This window comes from Perca fluviatilis, chromosome 13 (genome assembly GCF_010015445.1).
Source record: "Perca fluviatilis chromosome 13, GENO_Pfluv_1.0, whole genome shotgun sequence".
Taxonomy (NCBI): domain Eukaryota; kingdom Metazoa; phylum Chordata; class Actinopteri; order Perciformes; family Percidae; genus Perca; species Perca fluviatilis.
In genome coordinates this window covers 6,178,176-6,195,155 of record NC_053124.1, presented here as the reverse complement: position 1 = coordinate 6,195,155, position 16,980 = coordinate 6,178,176, and the positions used below count along the sequence as shown (strand labels likewise).

General features: G+C 44.7%; 1 protein-coding gene across 9 annotated transcripts in view; it reads right to left on the bottom strand.

Moving 5' to 3' along the window:
* Positions 1 to 16,980, bottom strand: part of LOC120571198 (receptor-type tyrosine-protein phosphatase U-like) — a 243,153-nt gene that overhangs the window by 118,980 nt on the left and 107,193 nt on the right. For all 9 annotated transcript variants that reach the window (XM_039819974.1, XM_039819976.1, XM_039819981.1 and 6 more), the window contains exon 3: positions 8,139 to 8,410. In XM_039819974.1, coding sequence (XP_039675908.1) covers positions 8,139 to 8,410 — 272 coding nt within the window. The remainder of the gene's footprint in view (positions 1 to 8,138; positions 8,411 to 16,980) is intronic.

The following is a 16,980-nucleotide window of genomic DNA, read 5'->3' as shown; positions in this document are numbered from 1 at the left end:
CACTTTTTACTGCATCATGACAAACTCAGAACTTGATAGTTGAGTGCATTAACAGCTGATAAGATAAATGTTGTAAAAACATTGTATGTGTATGTACAGTATGTGTGTGTCAGACACCGTTTCACCCACTCTTACTACTTCTAGTTATCTATGCCAAAGCCCAGTGGAAGTCGGATTGTGAGCGTGCACTCAGACGGGCAATAGATTGCAATGTTGACAATACATCAGGCTTTAAGTGCCTGGGGCCAATCAATACCACAAAAGGCCTTGGCAGATGGATACAGACTAAGGCTTTCTTTCCACTAATTTATTTTTATTTTTCATTCCTATGTCGGGCCATTAGAGACGTCAGACCGATTAACTCTTCAATTCATCACGCGTCAACGCACCCACCACCATCGATTCACTCAGCTCCGCGCTTTGAGCCGTCATTACGCTCCTCCGCATCTGACCTCACTTCTAGAAAAGTGTGTTTGTGTTTGAGTATGACTATGCCAGACACTGAGGAACTTGGTTCAAAAGCCGTGCAGATTGCAAACACAAAATATCATGGTCATGGCTACAGTCAAATCCCCTTTCACTTTGTACGTACAAAGCAGGGCACTGAAAATGCCGATGTGCTCGATGTATAAAGTGGAGTGCTCGAGTGGAGTAAAGCTGGAGTGGGAGAAGGTACGGTGGCCCTGAAGCTCAATGCACTGCAGATAAAGAAAACACATGTAAATAGCTAAAACACAATCACATGAAAATTTCTCACCAATTTAAATGTAAATGGACTGTTTTTATATAGCACTTTTTTAGTCTTAATGACTACTCAAAGTGCTTTTACATAGTACAGGAACCATTCACACACATTCATACACTGTGGCCAAGGCCACCTGCTCATCAGATAAACACTCACACACATTTACACTCCGATGCACAGCATCGGGGGCAACTCGGGGTTCAGTGTCTTGCCCAACAACATATATATATATACACAATATATGTAACTAGGGATGGGCATTTGTAATGTAAGTAATTTCCATATTTGAGTATTTGCATTGAATTATTATAGATTATTATATATACAAAAATCTAACGTAAGAATAGTACAAAACTACAGTCGGTGACAAATAAAGAACGGCTTCTTTATTGCTAAGGCCATTTGCTGGAATTTAAATGGTTTATTTAAAATGTAAACAATATATCTTTTTCCAACATCTGTATATTTTTAAATGATGTGCATGTGTTGAACTGGGGTGGATGCTTTATTAATTTGTCTATTTGTGTATTCTTAAGTTGCAGTGTGTTCTATCATGGCTTCCGTAGGAAGGAGGTGTGTAGAGAGGAAAAACAGCGCAGGAAAAGATAGTAGAGGAACACCTTGCATGGGGGGAGGAGGCGATAGAAAGTGTTGGGTGGAAGCTTAAGCCACACTGATATGGTTTGTCGTGACTGGCCCTGATAGCATCTTTAATATTTGATAGCAACGTTTCACCCTTTCCCAATACTCACAAGTACGCACGGAGGGAAATCTATTTCTGCAAACAATATAAGAGATGGATTTGCCCAATTGAGAATATAAGGTGATGTCATTCTCCAAGCCTTCTCTCAGCCTCTCAGGCTTTTGTTACGACAAAAAATGGGCAACAAAAAGCACGCGTGTAACACTGCATAGACACAATCTGTGAAGTGTCAATCAAGGTTTGGTTTTCTGCAAGCAGCGGGGCGCCATCTCCCCAAGATAGAGCGTCATGTCTTCGTCCAAATCAGGAAGAAAGTTCTGGCACAAGAACAGCAAGTGTAGACAGTTAAGGAGATGGAAGCAGCTGGACAGTCACATTTGATGTTAAAAAAGCATGCAAGCATTTTAATATGCGCCTCCTGCAGTGTCGCGTTTGGCTCATAAAATTCAATGTCGGAGAATTGATAGTGTAGAGTAACAAAATCCATACTGCATCCCAGGAGGCCTCAAGGGAAGAGAATACAGAAAATCAGTGGTGGCAGTAAAAGGGATCACACTAAAAACTAATTTTGCACAGTATTTAATAATTTTAGCTTGGAGTTGTCATTACAGCGCTGCCATAAGTTATTTAGGTGTGTGCATTAATGAAAAAGCTCTCAATTAATATGTGGACGCCATCAATCTTCACGAGGACTAATTAAACGACTTGAATGCTTGACGAATGTGGTGAATAAAAAGTGCAACAATGTTCTGTTAATTGATTTCTCCAGCTGGAATAAGCCCAATGGATGGACTAGTGATCCATATTGACAAGGTGGCAGTAAAACATTGAAATATATGACATGCAATTGCACCTGCCATCTCCTCTCTGTAGGCTGAAGAAATAAAGTGAGGTGTTCAGGAGTTCTACTGCAGTGTGCTGCAGGACGACAAGACAGCATATGCTGAATGTTTTCTTTAAGTGTGTGTGTGTGTGTGTGTGTGTGTGTGTGTGTGTGTGTGTGTGTCCTGCTGGTACTACCACAGAGGCTGTTTTGAGAACTTTGCCAGGTGTTACCTGTCTGACTGTCACCGCGATGGCTTCACAACTGTCCAAGACGCAGTCACGAAACTTTACGTGTGTGTAGCTGAGATCAAAACGAAGGCCGAGTTTGAAGATGGGTGTGATCCGAGCAAGGGCACCGGAGGCAGGGGGATAGGAAGTAGAGAAGAGGCCATCAACTTTAGCAGCTGTCCAAATTCAGTTCATTTAAATCAATCGATCAAAACACATTTAAGGTCAGACTTTAACTAGTACTTTAAAATTGTAAATATCCTCAGTCTACTCGTATAGGAATACAGTTTGCGTGTTGATGCACAAAACAAGAAACCAGGTCCACGCTTTTACTGTACAGATTGAAAGGACGTGGCCTGTTCGCTAGTACAATGATTACAATGTTCCCTCTCGGTTAGCATGGAGCCATATCCACATGCACAATGACAGAAAAAGACACAGTCCTAGTGAATTCATATTTAGAGTGTGTATATAAGAAAGTGACGGAGTAGGCAATGATTATAAAGATTTGCCAACTACATTTATAAACCAGAAGTTAATTAGGAGGAGCGAAAAACATGCAGTTAATCAAGGAGCTGTTATTGAGCCTGATCTGGATGATTAACAGAGCAGAAAACATACCTTTTCTAGTGTATTTCCTTGGTTCGCAAAATGGGGGAGAATTACATTTATGCCACAGATTGGCAACTCACATATCACAGTTCTGAAATTCACAGACTTTATCTGACTTTATGGGCTGCTCACCTCTCTGTGATTACACCTAAACAGAGGCAAGAGAGTAATTAAAGCAGGGGACCGGGGGTTCATGCCCCTCCACGTGTTTCCCACACAGACTAATTTGTGGCGGTGTGCCACGCAATCAACACCAGCCGCCACATATTGTGTTTTTTTTACGCTATTTAAAACATGCAGCGTATTGGTTCAGCTGCATTTCCTTTCCCTGCTCTCCGTCTCTCTGTCACTCTCACATACTACTACACACACACACACACACACACACACACACACACACACACACACACACACACACACACACACACACACACACACACACACACACACACACAGCCCCTCACCTCCGTGCACACGGCGTCTGTCTCCATCAAAACGAGAGAAGACGGCTGGTGAAATTCACAAGTTCACGAAAGGTTGGTATCTCGTGAACACCTTTACGCAATCACACATTAAAAAGTGCTATAAAAATATTTTAAATTCTGAATACAATGTTGTCAGTGTGTTAATGTTGGAGTCCCGACCCGACCCTTAGCAAACAAGCGATTGCGCCTGCTTTAGAAAGTTAACTAGTCGCAAGTTTGTGATACATTGCGGTTGGGTTGTCGAGGTCAAAACACTATATGTAGCAGCTGTGGATCAAATGAACTTATTATAAATAATGTTATGTCATTTTTTTTCTCTTACACTGAATGTTTGCTGCTTCAATCCAGATGAGTATTGAAAAGTATTTTCCGCGACTGAAAAAGGCACGTGTTAAGGATGAGGACAAGGCTGAACCGGAAGTATCAGTCTGAAACAGAGCTCAACAGTCCCACCAGTGTAACTAGTTATGTTATTAATTTGTTTACAATATAATATTTTCAAGCTTCAACCAGTGGTGCTCACGCAGAAAGACAGGGTCACTGGGAGAGAAAGAGATAGATTTGTTAGGCACTGAAGAAAGAGTAGGAGAGGAGGACACGCTGTTGGATGCTGTCCTCCTCTCCTACTCAGCCTCAGTTTTTGATACTTGATTGTTACGAAAATAAGTTATTTTACCCAACCAACCTTATATGTGCCATACTGCTTCACCGCCTGGGTGAAAGAAGGTGATGGGTTAGTGGGGGGAAAGCAATAAAACAGGTAAGCAAAAAAGAGAGAAGGGGGCTAAACAGTGAGATGCACTGGGAATTAAGATGGTGAGATAAGGAGGACAAAGTAGTCAGGGAGTGAACCCAGGAAGAGCAAAAAAAAATAAATCTAAAAGGTTTAAAAAAAAAAAAAAAAAAAAAAAGAGCACCTCTTTAACACCTACTGGACTTCCTAAAGCTGACAGTGAGAGAGTCAAGCAGTCTGATCGATGTTCTCTCCTGTCCTTCAGTGCCATGACAATCTAAAGTCCAATCCCCAACAGGAAAGTCTTCGCCAAAGTCAAGCAGTGTCCGAGCCACGTTCAACCAGGTCACGGACTCAGTCACATGACGCACGCTGATCAAATCAGATCGTCAGCCAGTGCAGGTTTACCCAGCGTTACAGGCCGCAGAGCCATCAACTCTCTGAGGAAGACATGAAATTGGTTGCATTATTCCAAATGTAGGATCCAGCATTTTTGGGGGATTTGTGTAAGGATATGTTGGCCTGTGCTGCATCAATTGTAGTGTTTTTTTTCCTTTAAATCTGTCTCTTTTGAGTTCCCCAACTTGGAAGAGCAATAATAAATCGCTAGATTTTCAATTTAATGGCTAAATTGACCAAGTGGACAATAAGCCAGCATTTCTTTATTTTAGCTACTGCACTTTGTAGGTTTCTTCTCTTTTTTTCTCTAACTTGACTAATATTGCCTCGCTCTCTCTTTCTAATGTCCTTTACATCAATTTTTTATTTTTTTTTTACAACGTAAGTCAATGCCTTTCCAACAGTATTTAAGTATTATTAAGAGGCCTATATTTAAGAGGCCTTTCCCCCCCTGCCATCACTGAACTGTTGAATAAACCAAAACACGTTCTAATTTAGAGCACAAAATACGCTATCAACAATGGACATTTGAAACCCTAGAAATGTTGGCACTGAGTTGCGAAATCTCGTATCAGTAAAAGCAAAATGAAAAAGCTGATTACAGGCCAACATATCTCTGTAGCAGTCTGTCTTCCCTGAGGGGGTGTAGCTGCTCGCTGATTACTAGACTGTTTGTTTTTTTATACTTTTTTTCTGAACCATTTAATCTCAACCACACACACACACACACACACACACACACAACAAAGACGTACCCCCCCCTGCCCCCTTCCCCTCTCAGTTCCACCCACTTGCTGCCGTGTCACAACCATAAGGGCCACGGCCACTGCTATTGTTCTCCTGGCATTCTGGGACCAACGCTAGGGGGCCGTTGGCGTTAAGTTCATCTGCGGTGCCCGATAACCGATAAAGTTAATGACTTAAAAAGTGTTCTACTTTGGCTCCACTACAGCTCCGTGTCTGTCCCTCTGCTTCGGTTTCACTCACCACTGAGTCACACACACAGACACAAGCACACACACACACACACACTCTGAAGTGGTTGTCTTCTTCCTGTGAGAGCTGCTGCTCTGAGGCCTGCAGGGGCTGATCTGTTGGCTGGCAGTGCTGGACAGTGATCTTTATCTGTGGATGAGTGGAACCCTGCGGGGCCTGCACTGAGCTTTGAGTCGTAACCGAGAGGGGGAGTGTTCCTGCTGGCAAAAAAAAAGAAGAAGAGAGGAACACTAAAAAGAGGCCTCACTTGGAGCTCACTCCTGTCCCTCTTCACATAGTCTATATCGACAACGATTCATTTCGGCCGGATGTCCGCCCCCTTCCTCTTTGTGTTGGCGTTCTAACCTCCGGTGGATTTCTGAGGACTATGGTTAACTGCTCCTCAGATCTCTGCAGGGTAAATCCAGACAGCTAGCTAGACTATCTGTCCAATCTGAGTTTTCTGTTGCACGACTAAAACAACTTTTGAACGTACACACGTTCCACCAAAACAAGTTCCTTCCAGAGGCTATTTTGCAGAGGCGCTTAGCGCCGCTATTGGTGTAAAGAAATGCCAGTAAAGCAGAGCATGTTTTTCTCCCATCCCGGAATGCTGTGTGGACTAGCCAGACCCTCCTCCGCAGCGCTGTGGAGGAAGGTCTGGCAATGCGAGACTACTCTTCACACAACAGATCCAGAGACATACTGCGGTCCTTCAGGCCTTCACTCATCTGCACAGCTTCATTATGAGCTGCCGATCAGCCAGGTTTATACTGTAGGATAAATAAAGCAATCTGTCCTGTGTCTACATGCCTGGCGGGGGAGGACTTTGGAGAACAGCGCCTTCTCATCACTCAGGCAGCGTGGACATACATCACCAGAGTAGTAGATTGCATTGCTTATGCACGCCCGTCCAAACCGTAAACACTGCGGCGCTAAGCAAATTTCCCCCCGCCTGGGCCGACTCGTTCTGATTGTACTCCTCAGCTTTCCCCTCTGAGAGCGCCCGCCCCCACCTCCACCTCCACCTCTGCTACGCTGCGCGGCGGACAAACTTCTAACGTCCGCACAGAAGGGAGGAAAATCATTACTTTAAATCAGTTTGGGCGGTTTGTGAGAGGGACTCGGGACAGGAGAGCTGAGGACGGTGAAGCTCAGGCTGTCCTCATTGATCGGCGCAGCCCTCTAATCTCATTAACTGGCTCTTGATTTATTGAGATTTGAGGGGAGGGGGGGAGGGCAGAGTGCGCCAAGGTTATGGAAACAAACCCCCGGACCACTCCCCCCCCTCCGCACTGAGGGTCGCATGGAATTGAGGTCAATTGACTGTTCAGCAGACCCACGCTACCACCATCCCTTACAGCAGCAGCCATTGCCTTCCCATTAACGCCTGTTTTGGGGTGTGATGGTGGTGGTGGTGGTGGTGGTGGGGGCAGGCTTGGTTGGAAGAAAGTGAGCATTAGGGGATAAATTATGGGCAGTAATGAGGTGAGGCAGGGCTGCTTCCAGTCTCCAAGCTACACTACAGCGCTAATAATGCAGCATCGATAATTCAGGCATCAAGCGGAGCTATTGATTACACTGCAGCGCGCGGGTAAATGGACCAATATATAAAGATACAATGCAAACACACGCCCAATGTAATTATACACTTATTGAGCCACGGGGCGGTAGGACACAGCTGCAATGAGCTAATCCTTGAGCTGGTGGTTTGGTGCCTTGCTAGGTGACACTTCACGTTTTGAATCAAGAGGGTCATGGTATTTACAAGGGCTGCAGTCATAATCATATCATATGTGCCAAATTGGTTGACAAGACGAAGCTCGACAGCCACGCTAGCGGCTTTGCGAGACTGGACCGTTGATGGATTATATTAACTGGATTCCGCATCCCCCAAATGGCGCCTCTGCAGTTGATTTCACACAGAAGGCGAGGCCGCTTAAAGCAGGGCTGCTCCATTATAGACAACAAAATCATAATCAAAATGTTTTTGGTCAATATTGAAATCCCGATTACTTAACACGACTACTCATGAGTTTTGGAAAGAGTTTGCATTTATTGAACTTCAAAACAGGGGCAACGGAATTTGCTCTTCCTCTGCCATCTTGCCTCGCGCTGATATTTAAATGCCACCAGATATCACAAACAGGTCCTCGCTGACTATTGGCTGAGGGAGTTCATCCTTCGGGAGAGGTGAAAGTGCACGTGTCATTAAGAACACAAGGCAAAATAGGAGTTAACTTGCAAACATAATTTTTTCTTGATTACATTGTTCTGGTGATGTTTAGGAGCCAGATTTTGAAATCACAATCAAAACTGGATTATTTGCACAGCCCAAGTATAAAGGCGCATCAGTCCTGCCTTGAACAGGCTGTGTTTAAGGGGCTCCTGTATTACTGTAACACAGTCTTACTGTATTTGTGTAAGTCTCACCTGGTATTCACTGGGCCAGAACGTGCTTACGGCGAGCTCCACCTGGTGCCACTGGCGTCCCTGGGAGCCCGAGATATTCCACACAGCGCTGCCCTTGGGGCCCCCGTTGACCCGGATGAAGACCTGCAGGTCCCCGGGGCTGTGGCCGTCGCGGCTGTACAGGAAGTAGCTGAACTGGATGCAGTGGGTGTCGTTCTCGCTGAGCGGGAGCAGGAGCAGCTGAGCTCGCTGGCCCCCGAAATGCTGCGAGGAATTGACCATCATGAAGGACCCTGGAGGGGAAGGAGATAAGCACACGTAAGAAGACTATATGGACTTTTTTTTTGCTCATTTCACGGTCCCACTATTATTGGCAGGCTCTCAAAGCCAGCGCACTGATGTAACAAACAGATAAAGAGCACTTTATAAGTTTAGTGCCAATAAAACACAACAACCTTGCCAGGCAAAGACTCTTCTTCCAAAACAGCAGCTGCTATACCTACCAGGTTAGTATTAGTATTTGTGGTACTCTGAATTATGGTTGTAGGATGTGCAATATCTGGTTGGGCACTGGTGAAATATTTTTTATTTGATACCGCATTGTGCAATTGGGCATTGTGCAATACATACGTTATTGATCACAGCATGATTTAATGGGAAATGTGCAATCTGGGTAGAATTAAGTGCAATATGAGGGATGTACTGCGGGTTCTCTTTCTCTTTCTTCTGTGAGTGTGGGGGGGAGGTAGGGGGGGTCTTGTGTGAGGTTAATCGGACGTTTATTGAACGCACTTGGATGAGATAATGTATGCTAATGTTTTATGTAGGTTTACTGTATGTTTGTTGTGTGTTCATGTGCGATGCGTCGCCAATTTTGTTCTCTCGACTGCCCGAGACAAATTTCTCCTTTAGGAGACAATAAAGGCTTATCTTATCTTACAGTGTTGTGACCAAGTCCTCTTTGCCCAAGTCCCAAGTACTGTAAGTGATTTGGTCCAAGTTATTTTTTTGGGGGGAAAGTCAAGTCAAGCCAAAGGTTATGTCAAGTCAAGTCAAGTGGAGTCCTCAGTTAACGAAAGTGAAGTCCAAAGTCAAGTTACGTTTTACATTTTCAAATCCAAGAGTGAACAATCAATCTTATCAATACACGCGAGTCATACCACTCATGTCGAGTCTTGAGTCATTAACTTACAAGTCCAACTCGAGTCTCAAGCCATTTATTTTTTTATCGAGACGAAGTGTGAAGTCCACATCTTTGCTACTTCCCAAACAACAGCCATTTCAGCATTTCCACCTGCCAGGATAGAACTGAGTGACCTGAAGAATAAAAAATAACAAGATCCAACACTTCAGGCTTCACCTGCAACACCCCGGCCCAGGATAGATATGTCAGGTTAGTTTTCAATCGCTGAAGAACGTCAACCTTTTTATTTATTTTTTCATTTTTAAAGCCCGAGAAAGAGCCTGAGAGCCAAAGTTGACAGGCTCAGTGTTGTTACCCAGAATATCTGTGTAATCCTTTCTGGCTATTTGTCTGTCTCTCTGCTTCCCCCTGCTTCCTGCTTCCACCAGACTTCCATCAGTTTTGCAGCGCTGCCTCAGATCTGGTGTGTTCAAAGCTGCAGTCAGCGCTGGGTGTCAGATTGGGCTTTCATTTTGGACTGAGGTTCACAGAGTCACTGCTGGCTCTCTCATCCTGGCAGTGCAGCCAGAGATCCCCTGGCCACGAGGGGAGCGCCACAAAGGAGGGAGGGGGATGAAAGGGGGGAGCTTTGCCTTTGACTGTGGCCTTCACAGCAGCGGGTAGCTCAATTTAAAGTGAAAAAAAACAAAACATACTGGAAGAAAAATGACTTTGTTACCCTGTTTATGCCACGAGCAGATGCCTACGTAGCACCATTTCAACGTGAAATGATCATTTTTCTACATCCTGGAAAACCATCATACACAGGGCAGGACAGGGACGGACTGGGACCAAAAATCGGCCCTGGCACTTTGGCCTAGCCCGGCTCACCACACAAGATCACAAATACCGCCCTTCCTTGCGCTCCCCTGAATATGTATACCAACTCCTACTCCTTAAAACTACTAACGCCACGTAATGAGTAGCCTAAGCAAGAATCAGCGAGAGTTGACACATTAATACAATTTATTAATACAATAAAACGGTATACTCCTCATGTATTGTTATCATCAACAGTTTGTCCACCGCTTGTTTTTGGCTCAGTTTTTATCAAGGGGCAAAGTGTTTTAAGGGGAGTTGTGCTTACAGCAGGTTCTACCCTCACTCCCTCATATCTGTCCCCCTCCTCCTCACTGTGCATGCCACTGCTGCCAACACTGACACCACCACCACCACCACCACTATCATCAGCCACGGGAGATGACGAAGGTCCTGCTACTGCCGAAAACATGTCTGTCAATTTGACACATTTGGCAGGGTCTGCCTGAAGGGGCCCCGTTTCTTTTTCTCCCGCAGCTTCTCTGCACCTCCTTTGCGTTTCTTCTCCATGATCTCTATCACTATTCTAGCCTGGCAGATGCACACTGAAACTGCACGCAGGAAGAAATCCCAAAGAGGGTGCCGTTTAAAGACCTGTTTGGGCCGGTCCAGCGTCAATTAAGAAAACAACCAATGGGCTGCTGAGCTACGTGTTTCATGGGGTGCGTCTGTCAGAAAAAAAACCTAGCCTATGTGATATTTTTGACTAAAGTGTTTTGGGCCAGCAGCCCAGTTTCAATTGAAAAAACAATCGGCCGCCGATCTAGGCCTACCACTTTTATGGGCCGATCCGATATTAGGATCGGATATCGGCCCCAATATTGACAAAATAGCTGTATCGGGGATCGGAAAAATTAACAGATCCACGGGCCGATCCAGTTTTTTTTTTTTTCCCCGTCGCAGCACCGGGACCCCTGTTAACTGCGTACCCTTCTCACTCATGGTATTAACTTTATAACACAATTGTTTTTTTAAATAACAAATAAATAAGAATTCAATACATTACATCTATGTTATTTTGTCTTAGTTAGGAAAGTAATGTTTAGTTAGGAAAGTCTGGTGCCTTTAGTCTCTTCCACATGGTGGAAGGAAGGTATAAGGTGGAAGGTATACAGTTTATTATTAATTCAGCAACGGTATCGGATCAGTATCGGGTATCGACAGATACACAAAGCCCTGGCATCGGTATCGGGACTGAAAAAGTTGGATCGGTGCATCCCTACCCGGTATGCCAAATGGCCAGTCCGCCCTTGGGGCAGGAAGTGAAATTTGTTTGGCCCCCAGCCACTGGGGCAGGTAGATTTTAAAATCCACTAGCCACACAGGCTTTTTAGCAGCCATTGGTAAAATACCAAAGGTGAAATACAGGAAAATGCACAAGCATTGTTCTTGAACTTGTCAAGAATACACATGTAAGCGCTGTCAAGTTGTTAACGAAATCAATATAATGAATGACTCTTACAATATATATATTGTATTTATTGATTTTGCCTGTCACAGAGTGTTATCAAACACTGGCTGCTCTTCCACAAAAGAGCAGCAGACACACACGACAGTCGCTGCAGTGTTCTGTACTGCTGTCGTAAATCAGCCACTCGCGAACCTTGCCGTTATCGCCAACTGTCCACTTGGCAATGAAAAGTCTTCTTTTACTTTTCTTTAAATCCTCCTCATCTTTGTGTTGGTTGCTTGAATCGGTGGTTGAAAGATCAAAGAACAGTGGCAAAAAACATTACAGTTTCACCCACCAATGGCATTTGGCGCATTGGTCGGGTGTTTGTTTTAAATAATCCCACCCCTTGTATCAAATATAATCTTTTTTGGTTTGTTTCAAACTCTGAATTGTGTTCTTGGCAACTAACGTAGGGATCAGACTACACAGCATTTATGTATTTTGAGGTCAATGGTCCTGTCGTGACTTGCCCCGAAGAGACATCCGACCAATGAGAACTTTTACAGCCTGTCTAACGTGCAAAGGTTAGAGAGCAGGAGAAAGGCTTTCTGGATCAGGAGCATCCACTATGGTAGAACAGAAAGATGCCTTCGGCAATGTCAAACTAGGCAAGGAGAGTAAAAAAAAAGGTCCTGCCAGTCATTCCATTCGTCCTAGTCAGACGCCTAGATGCTGAACACGCTCCCAGTTAAAGAAAAACTTCTATGATTGCAGCTTCTTAAATGTGAACTTTTTCTAGTTTCTTCTCTCTGTGACAGTAAACTGAATATCGTCATCTTGGGCTTTGGGAAACACTGATCAACATTTTCCACCGTTTTCCGACATTTGACTTTATCACAACTGAAAAGCCAGAAATGAAGAGAAAAACAAAAGAAAAAAAAACTGTCAGCTACGAAATGCCATAATAACATGCCATTATATTTCTTTAATGGTGCATTATTTATCATGTACTGTAATCTGGTCACATCCTCTTATAGCCACAAAAAGATGGACCCACTATGAATTGTATTTTTTCCCTTGTGCAACATTGTAATGGAAAAACAACTTGTCATAAAAGTTTGAAAAAGAAGCTCCAGACACGCTACGGGTAATTGGATAGAAGATCCTTCTTTGACGCTTTGGCTTTTTAGAAGAAAATAGTTCCCTGAAACAAAGTTTGAAATACGCTCCCTAACTGGTTTTCTCTCTCTAATCGCCCTTTTAATTCATCCATTTAGAACACTCAACATGTTCTTTCATTGTAATTGTATCCAAACAAATGAACGGTGATGACACACGGAGACAGAAGGACGGCCAGTGAGCTGTCTGGGTTTATTACCTCGGACTGGTTAAAGTGGCCTCGGGGATCAGATGGTTTCCTCCCTTAACTTCTCATCTCCTTAACGCCATCATCACATCCACTCTCTGATGCCAGCAGCAGAGAGCCAACGCGTGCTAATTGCACGCACAACATTCCCATCCGGGGACGCCGGGCGCTCGAGATGGCCGCTGTTGGACGAGCACAGACAGCGGGATCGTGGGTAGTGTAGTTGCTCGGGTACTGTAGTTGAGCGAGAGTGCAATCAGGGCCCTGCCTCCCGCCATTAATCACACTGACACGGCTATTAGGCCATAATGGCAACCCAGGGAATGCTTAAACCAGAGAGATGGCTGTAATACTTGCACACTAACATGCAGGACACACACTCTCCTCACGCATACACAGTTTACAGGCCCAAAAGCCGACTTAGAGCTCAGATCCTGAGTCCTGCTGACCTTCACTGGAGGAAGAAGTGGCTCCCATCTTCCTCCCAACCCGTTCTCACGCCCCAACTCGTCAAATACTGATGCTCGGCCAGTGGCTCTCAGCGTCAGATTCCGACGCAAAAATCCGTCTTTAGCGTCTGTGTGGGACACAGCAGCTCGACCGTAGTGCTGTAATGGCGTTTTTACCATTACATGGTACCTGCTCGACTCGCCTTTTTTGGTTTTCCATTACGAAAAAAAGTCCCTGGTGCCTGCTAACAGGTACTTTTTTTAGTACCACCTCCGTCCAGGTTCCAAGAGAGCTGAGCCGATACCAAAAGGTGACGTGAATGCGACAGACGGGAGTGTCCTGAACAAACCCGCCATTTTTAAATAGTTTAGCCAGCTGTGTTTTTTTTGTGCTGACTACAGCTTCATTTGATACTAAACATGTCTTCTGGCTGTAGCAACAACACACCTTCGACGTTCTGTGTGTGTCGCGTTAGGTCACGGGAGATTCCTGCGGCGGCGCTATGGCGATCAGCCACGCTCGCCTCACGCATGAGGCGGTACTAAATCTCCAAAAGGAGGGCGGGGCACTGTGGCCGAGTTGAGTCGAGCCGAGCCGAGCAGAGCAGAGAATGTACCATGTAATGGAAAAACGCCATTAAATGACACAGTATTAAAGGTCGCATGGCATGAAAATTTATGAGGTTTTTTAACATTAATGCGTTCCCCCAGCCTGCCTATGGTCCCCCAGTGGCTAGAAAGGGTGATAGGTGTAAACCGAGCCCTGGGTATCCTGCTCTGCCTTTGAGAAAATGAAAGCTCAGATGGGCCGATCTGGAATCTTCTCCTTATGAGGTCATAAGGAGCAAGGTTACCTCCCCTTTCTCTGCTTTGCCCGCCCAGAGAATTTGGCCCCATGAGAGAGAGAGACATCATGGCTTTCAAACGAGCAAAGTGGCAGTTGGTCAAGGCCACACCTCCCCACCCTCCACCTTGCCCCCCCCTCTCTCCTCCTCAATAGCAACAGACACAGAAATGGCACATCCTAAGGAAAGCTCATTGTGGGACTGGCTCTAGTGGCTGTAATTCTGCACCAAGGCTGAATTTTGGGAAAGAGACTTCAGATACAGTATTAGGGGACCACTAAGGCCTATATAAAAGAGACTTCAGATACAGTATTAGGGGACCACTAAGGTCTATATAAAAGAGACTTCAGATACAGTATTAGGGGACCACTAAGATCTATATAAAAGAGACTTCAGATACAGTATTAGGGGACCACTAAGGTCTATATATAAGAGACTTCAGATACAGTATTAGGGGACCACTAAGGTCTATATAAAAGAGACTTCAGATACAGTATTGGGGGACCACTAAGGTCTATATAAAAGAGACTTCAGATACAGTATTAGGGGACCACTAAGGTCTATATAAAAGAGACTTCAGATACAGTATTAGGGGGGACCACTAAGGTCTATATAAAAGAGACTTCAGATACAGTATTAGGGGACCACTAAGGTCTATATAAAAGAGACTTCAGATACAGTATTAGGGGACCACTAAGGTCTATATAAAAGAGACTTCAGATACAGTATTAGGGGACCACTAAGGTCTATATAAAAGCATCCAAAGAGCACCATGTCATGGGACCTTTAAGAGCGAAAATAGTAGTGAGTAGTAAGAAAGACCGAAAATCCGCGTAAGGAGGTTGGTTGGGGTGGTGGATGGGTCAAACAGCACAGGACCAGTATGTCCCGTTCTTGTCCCCCATGTCATTTAAATGCACTTTTAACAAAAAAAATCCCACCCACGATCTTTTCCTAAACATAAAAAAGTGTTTTTACCCTACATGTTAAAAAATGACGCCAGAATTGGTCACGACCCAGAGCGTCAAAAAGGAACGCCAAGGGTCCCGTTCGAGCGTGTCGAAAAATGACGCCAAAGGACTGAGTCTGACTGAGGCGCCATAGGAGACGTTTTGCGTCGTAACTAACGCCAAAGGCACCTGACCAAGCGTTGCTTTTTGATGCGCTGGGAGTGACGCTGTGTTGAACCCCTTCCTCCATCATCTCACTTTCTTTTTGTCCTCCTTTACTCATCCTCCCTTTCCACCTCCACTTCTTCTATCTCCTTATCCTCTACTGTACCTTCACCCGCTCCATTGCATTCTCTGAAATGCAAACACTAAGTACAGTTTTGATTCATTTATACACAAAGATTTGCCATCTTTTTTTCTGATTTCAAGTACAGAGAAAAATAGTGAAGGTCTTTCATTGAAAAGAGCAACAAAAAACATGGCAGGAAATTTTTCCCGCTGTTATTTTAGATTTGTGTATTTTTTTTGGCCTGCTGATAAACTGCAGATCTTTTTTTTTTGCTCTTTAATGTGCTCTTTTCTTCTTCTTTATTTAGGAAAAGGCAAGTGTAATTTGTGTTAGAAAAGGCAAGTGTAAAGTCATTTTCCAGGTCTCAGCTGTGATAAAGTTGCATTTTTTGGTATACAAAAGCCACAAAGTCACCGGGAGTCGGATTTAATGTGTGGCATGGAGGTCTGTGACCTGCTCGCTCGCTCAGAATTACAGAGGAAAAAATAAACAATAAAAAAACGGAAACCGGTCAAAATCGGGGTCAGATCCACAGACAACCTGTTCATAAAGAGCGTTAAAATGCATGTCACAAAGCCTCGCCGACCGCTGTCTGTTCCCTCCCTCGGCTCCATCTCCACTGCCCCCAATAGCACGGACGAGACGTCAAACTGCCAGAAATATCCAGCGATAACAAGCAGCTGCTGTCCTCTGAGACCTCGTTGTATTCTTGGACAACCCTGATATTTTCCACTCCCTCACCTGCCCTTCAGGCTCTGGCTTAGCCCCCCCCCCCTCCCCGCTGCTTTGATGTGCGAGTTCTCGGTGGGCTCTTTAGCCACGAGAGCTGGACCACATCATTGTTGGAGGGCAAGTCTCCAACTGTTCTTGTGACAGGATTGCACTGGGAAGAATAAAGGGAAGACTGTGAAGACACACAGCCTCAGCTGTAGCAATGCAGCTTTTTCTCTCTCATTACATTCAAACATCAACTCATCCTGTTTGGTAAACCAAATATAGACACAGCCTCTACTCCATCTTTGGTAGTCTTGCATTGCAGCTGGCTACACCGCAGATACATTCTGGGATAGGAGAAATAGGATTGTTTGAATTTCTTTAAACCAATCAGAATGGTCTTGGGCGGCGCTAAGCTCCGGACGCAGCGACGGTGGCTCTACAAAACAGCCTTGGGAAGGAACTTGTTTTGGTGGAACATTTGCAACCCGCAAAATAAACTCCACATACAATATTAAATGAAGTTAACTGTTGACTGTTAGCCAGATACATGGTTAAAGGTCCCCTGAACCCACTGTAAAAAAAAACGCGGCCTCTGTAGACAGCCCCGGCTCCACAAACGCCAACAAAAACAAACTGCGCCAACCGGTCATGAACGCGCATTGTGGAAGTAACCTACTGGCTAATGCTGCTGCAGTGATGGCTCAACCAGCTCCTTCTTGTCGGTTATTGGCTGGAACACGGTTTGTTATGTTTGGTGGTGCAGGCTGCCGCAGTTTGTTTTTGTTGGCGTTTGTGGAGCCTGGGCTGTCTACAGAAGACCGCGTTTTGTTTTTACAGTGTGTTCAGGGGACA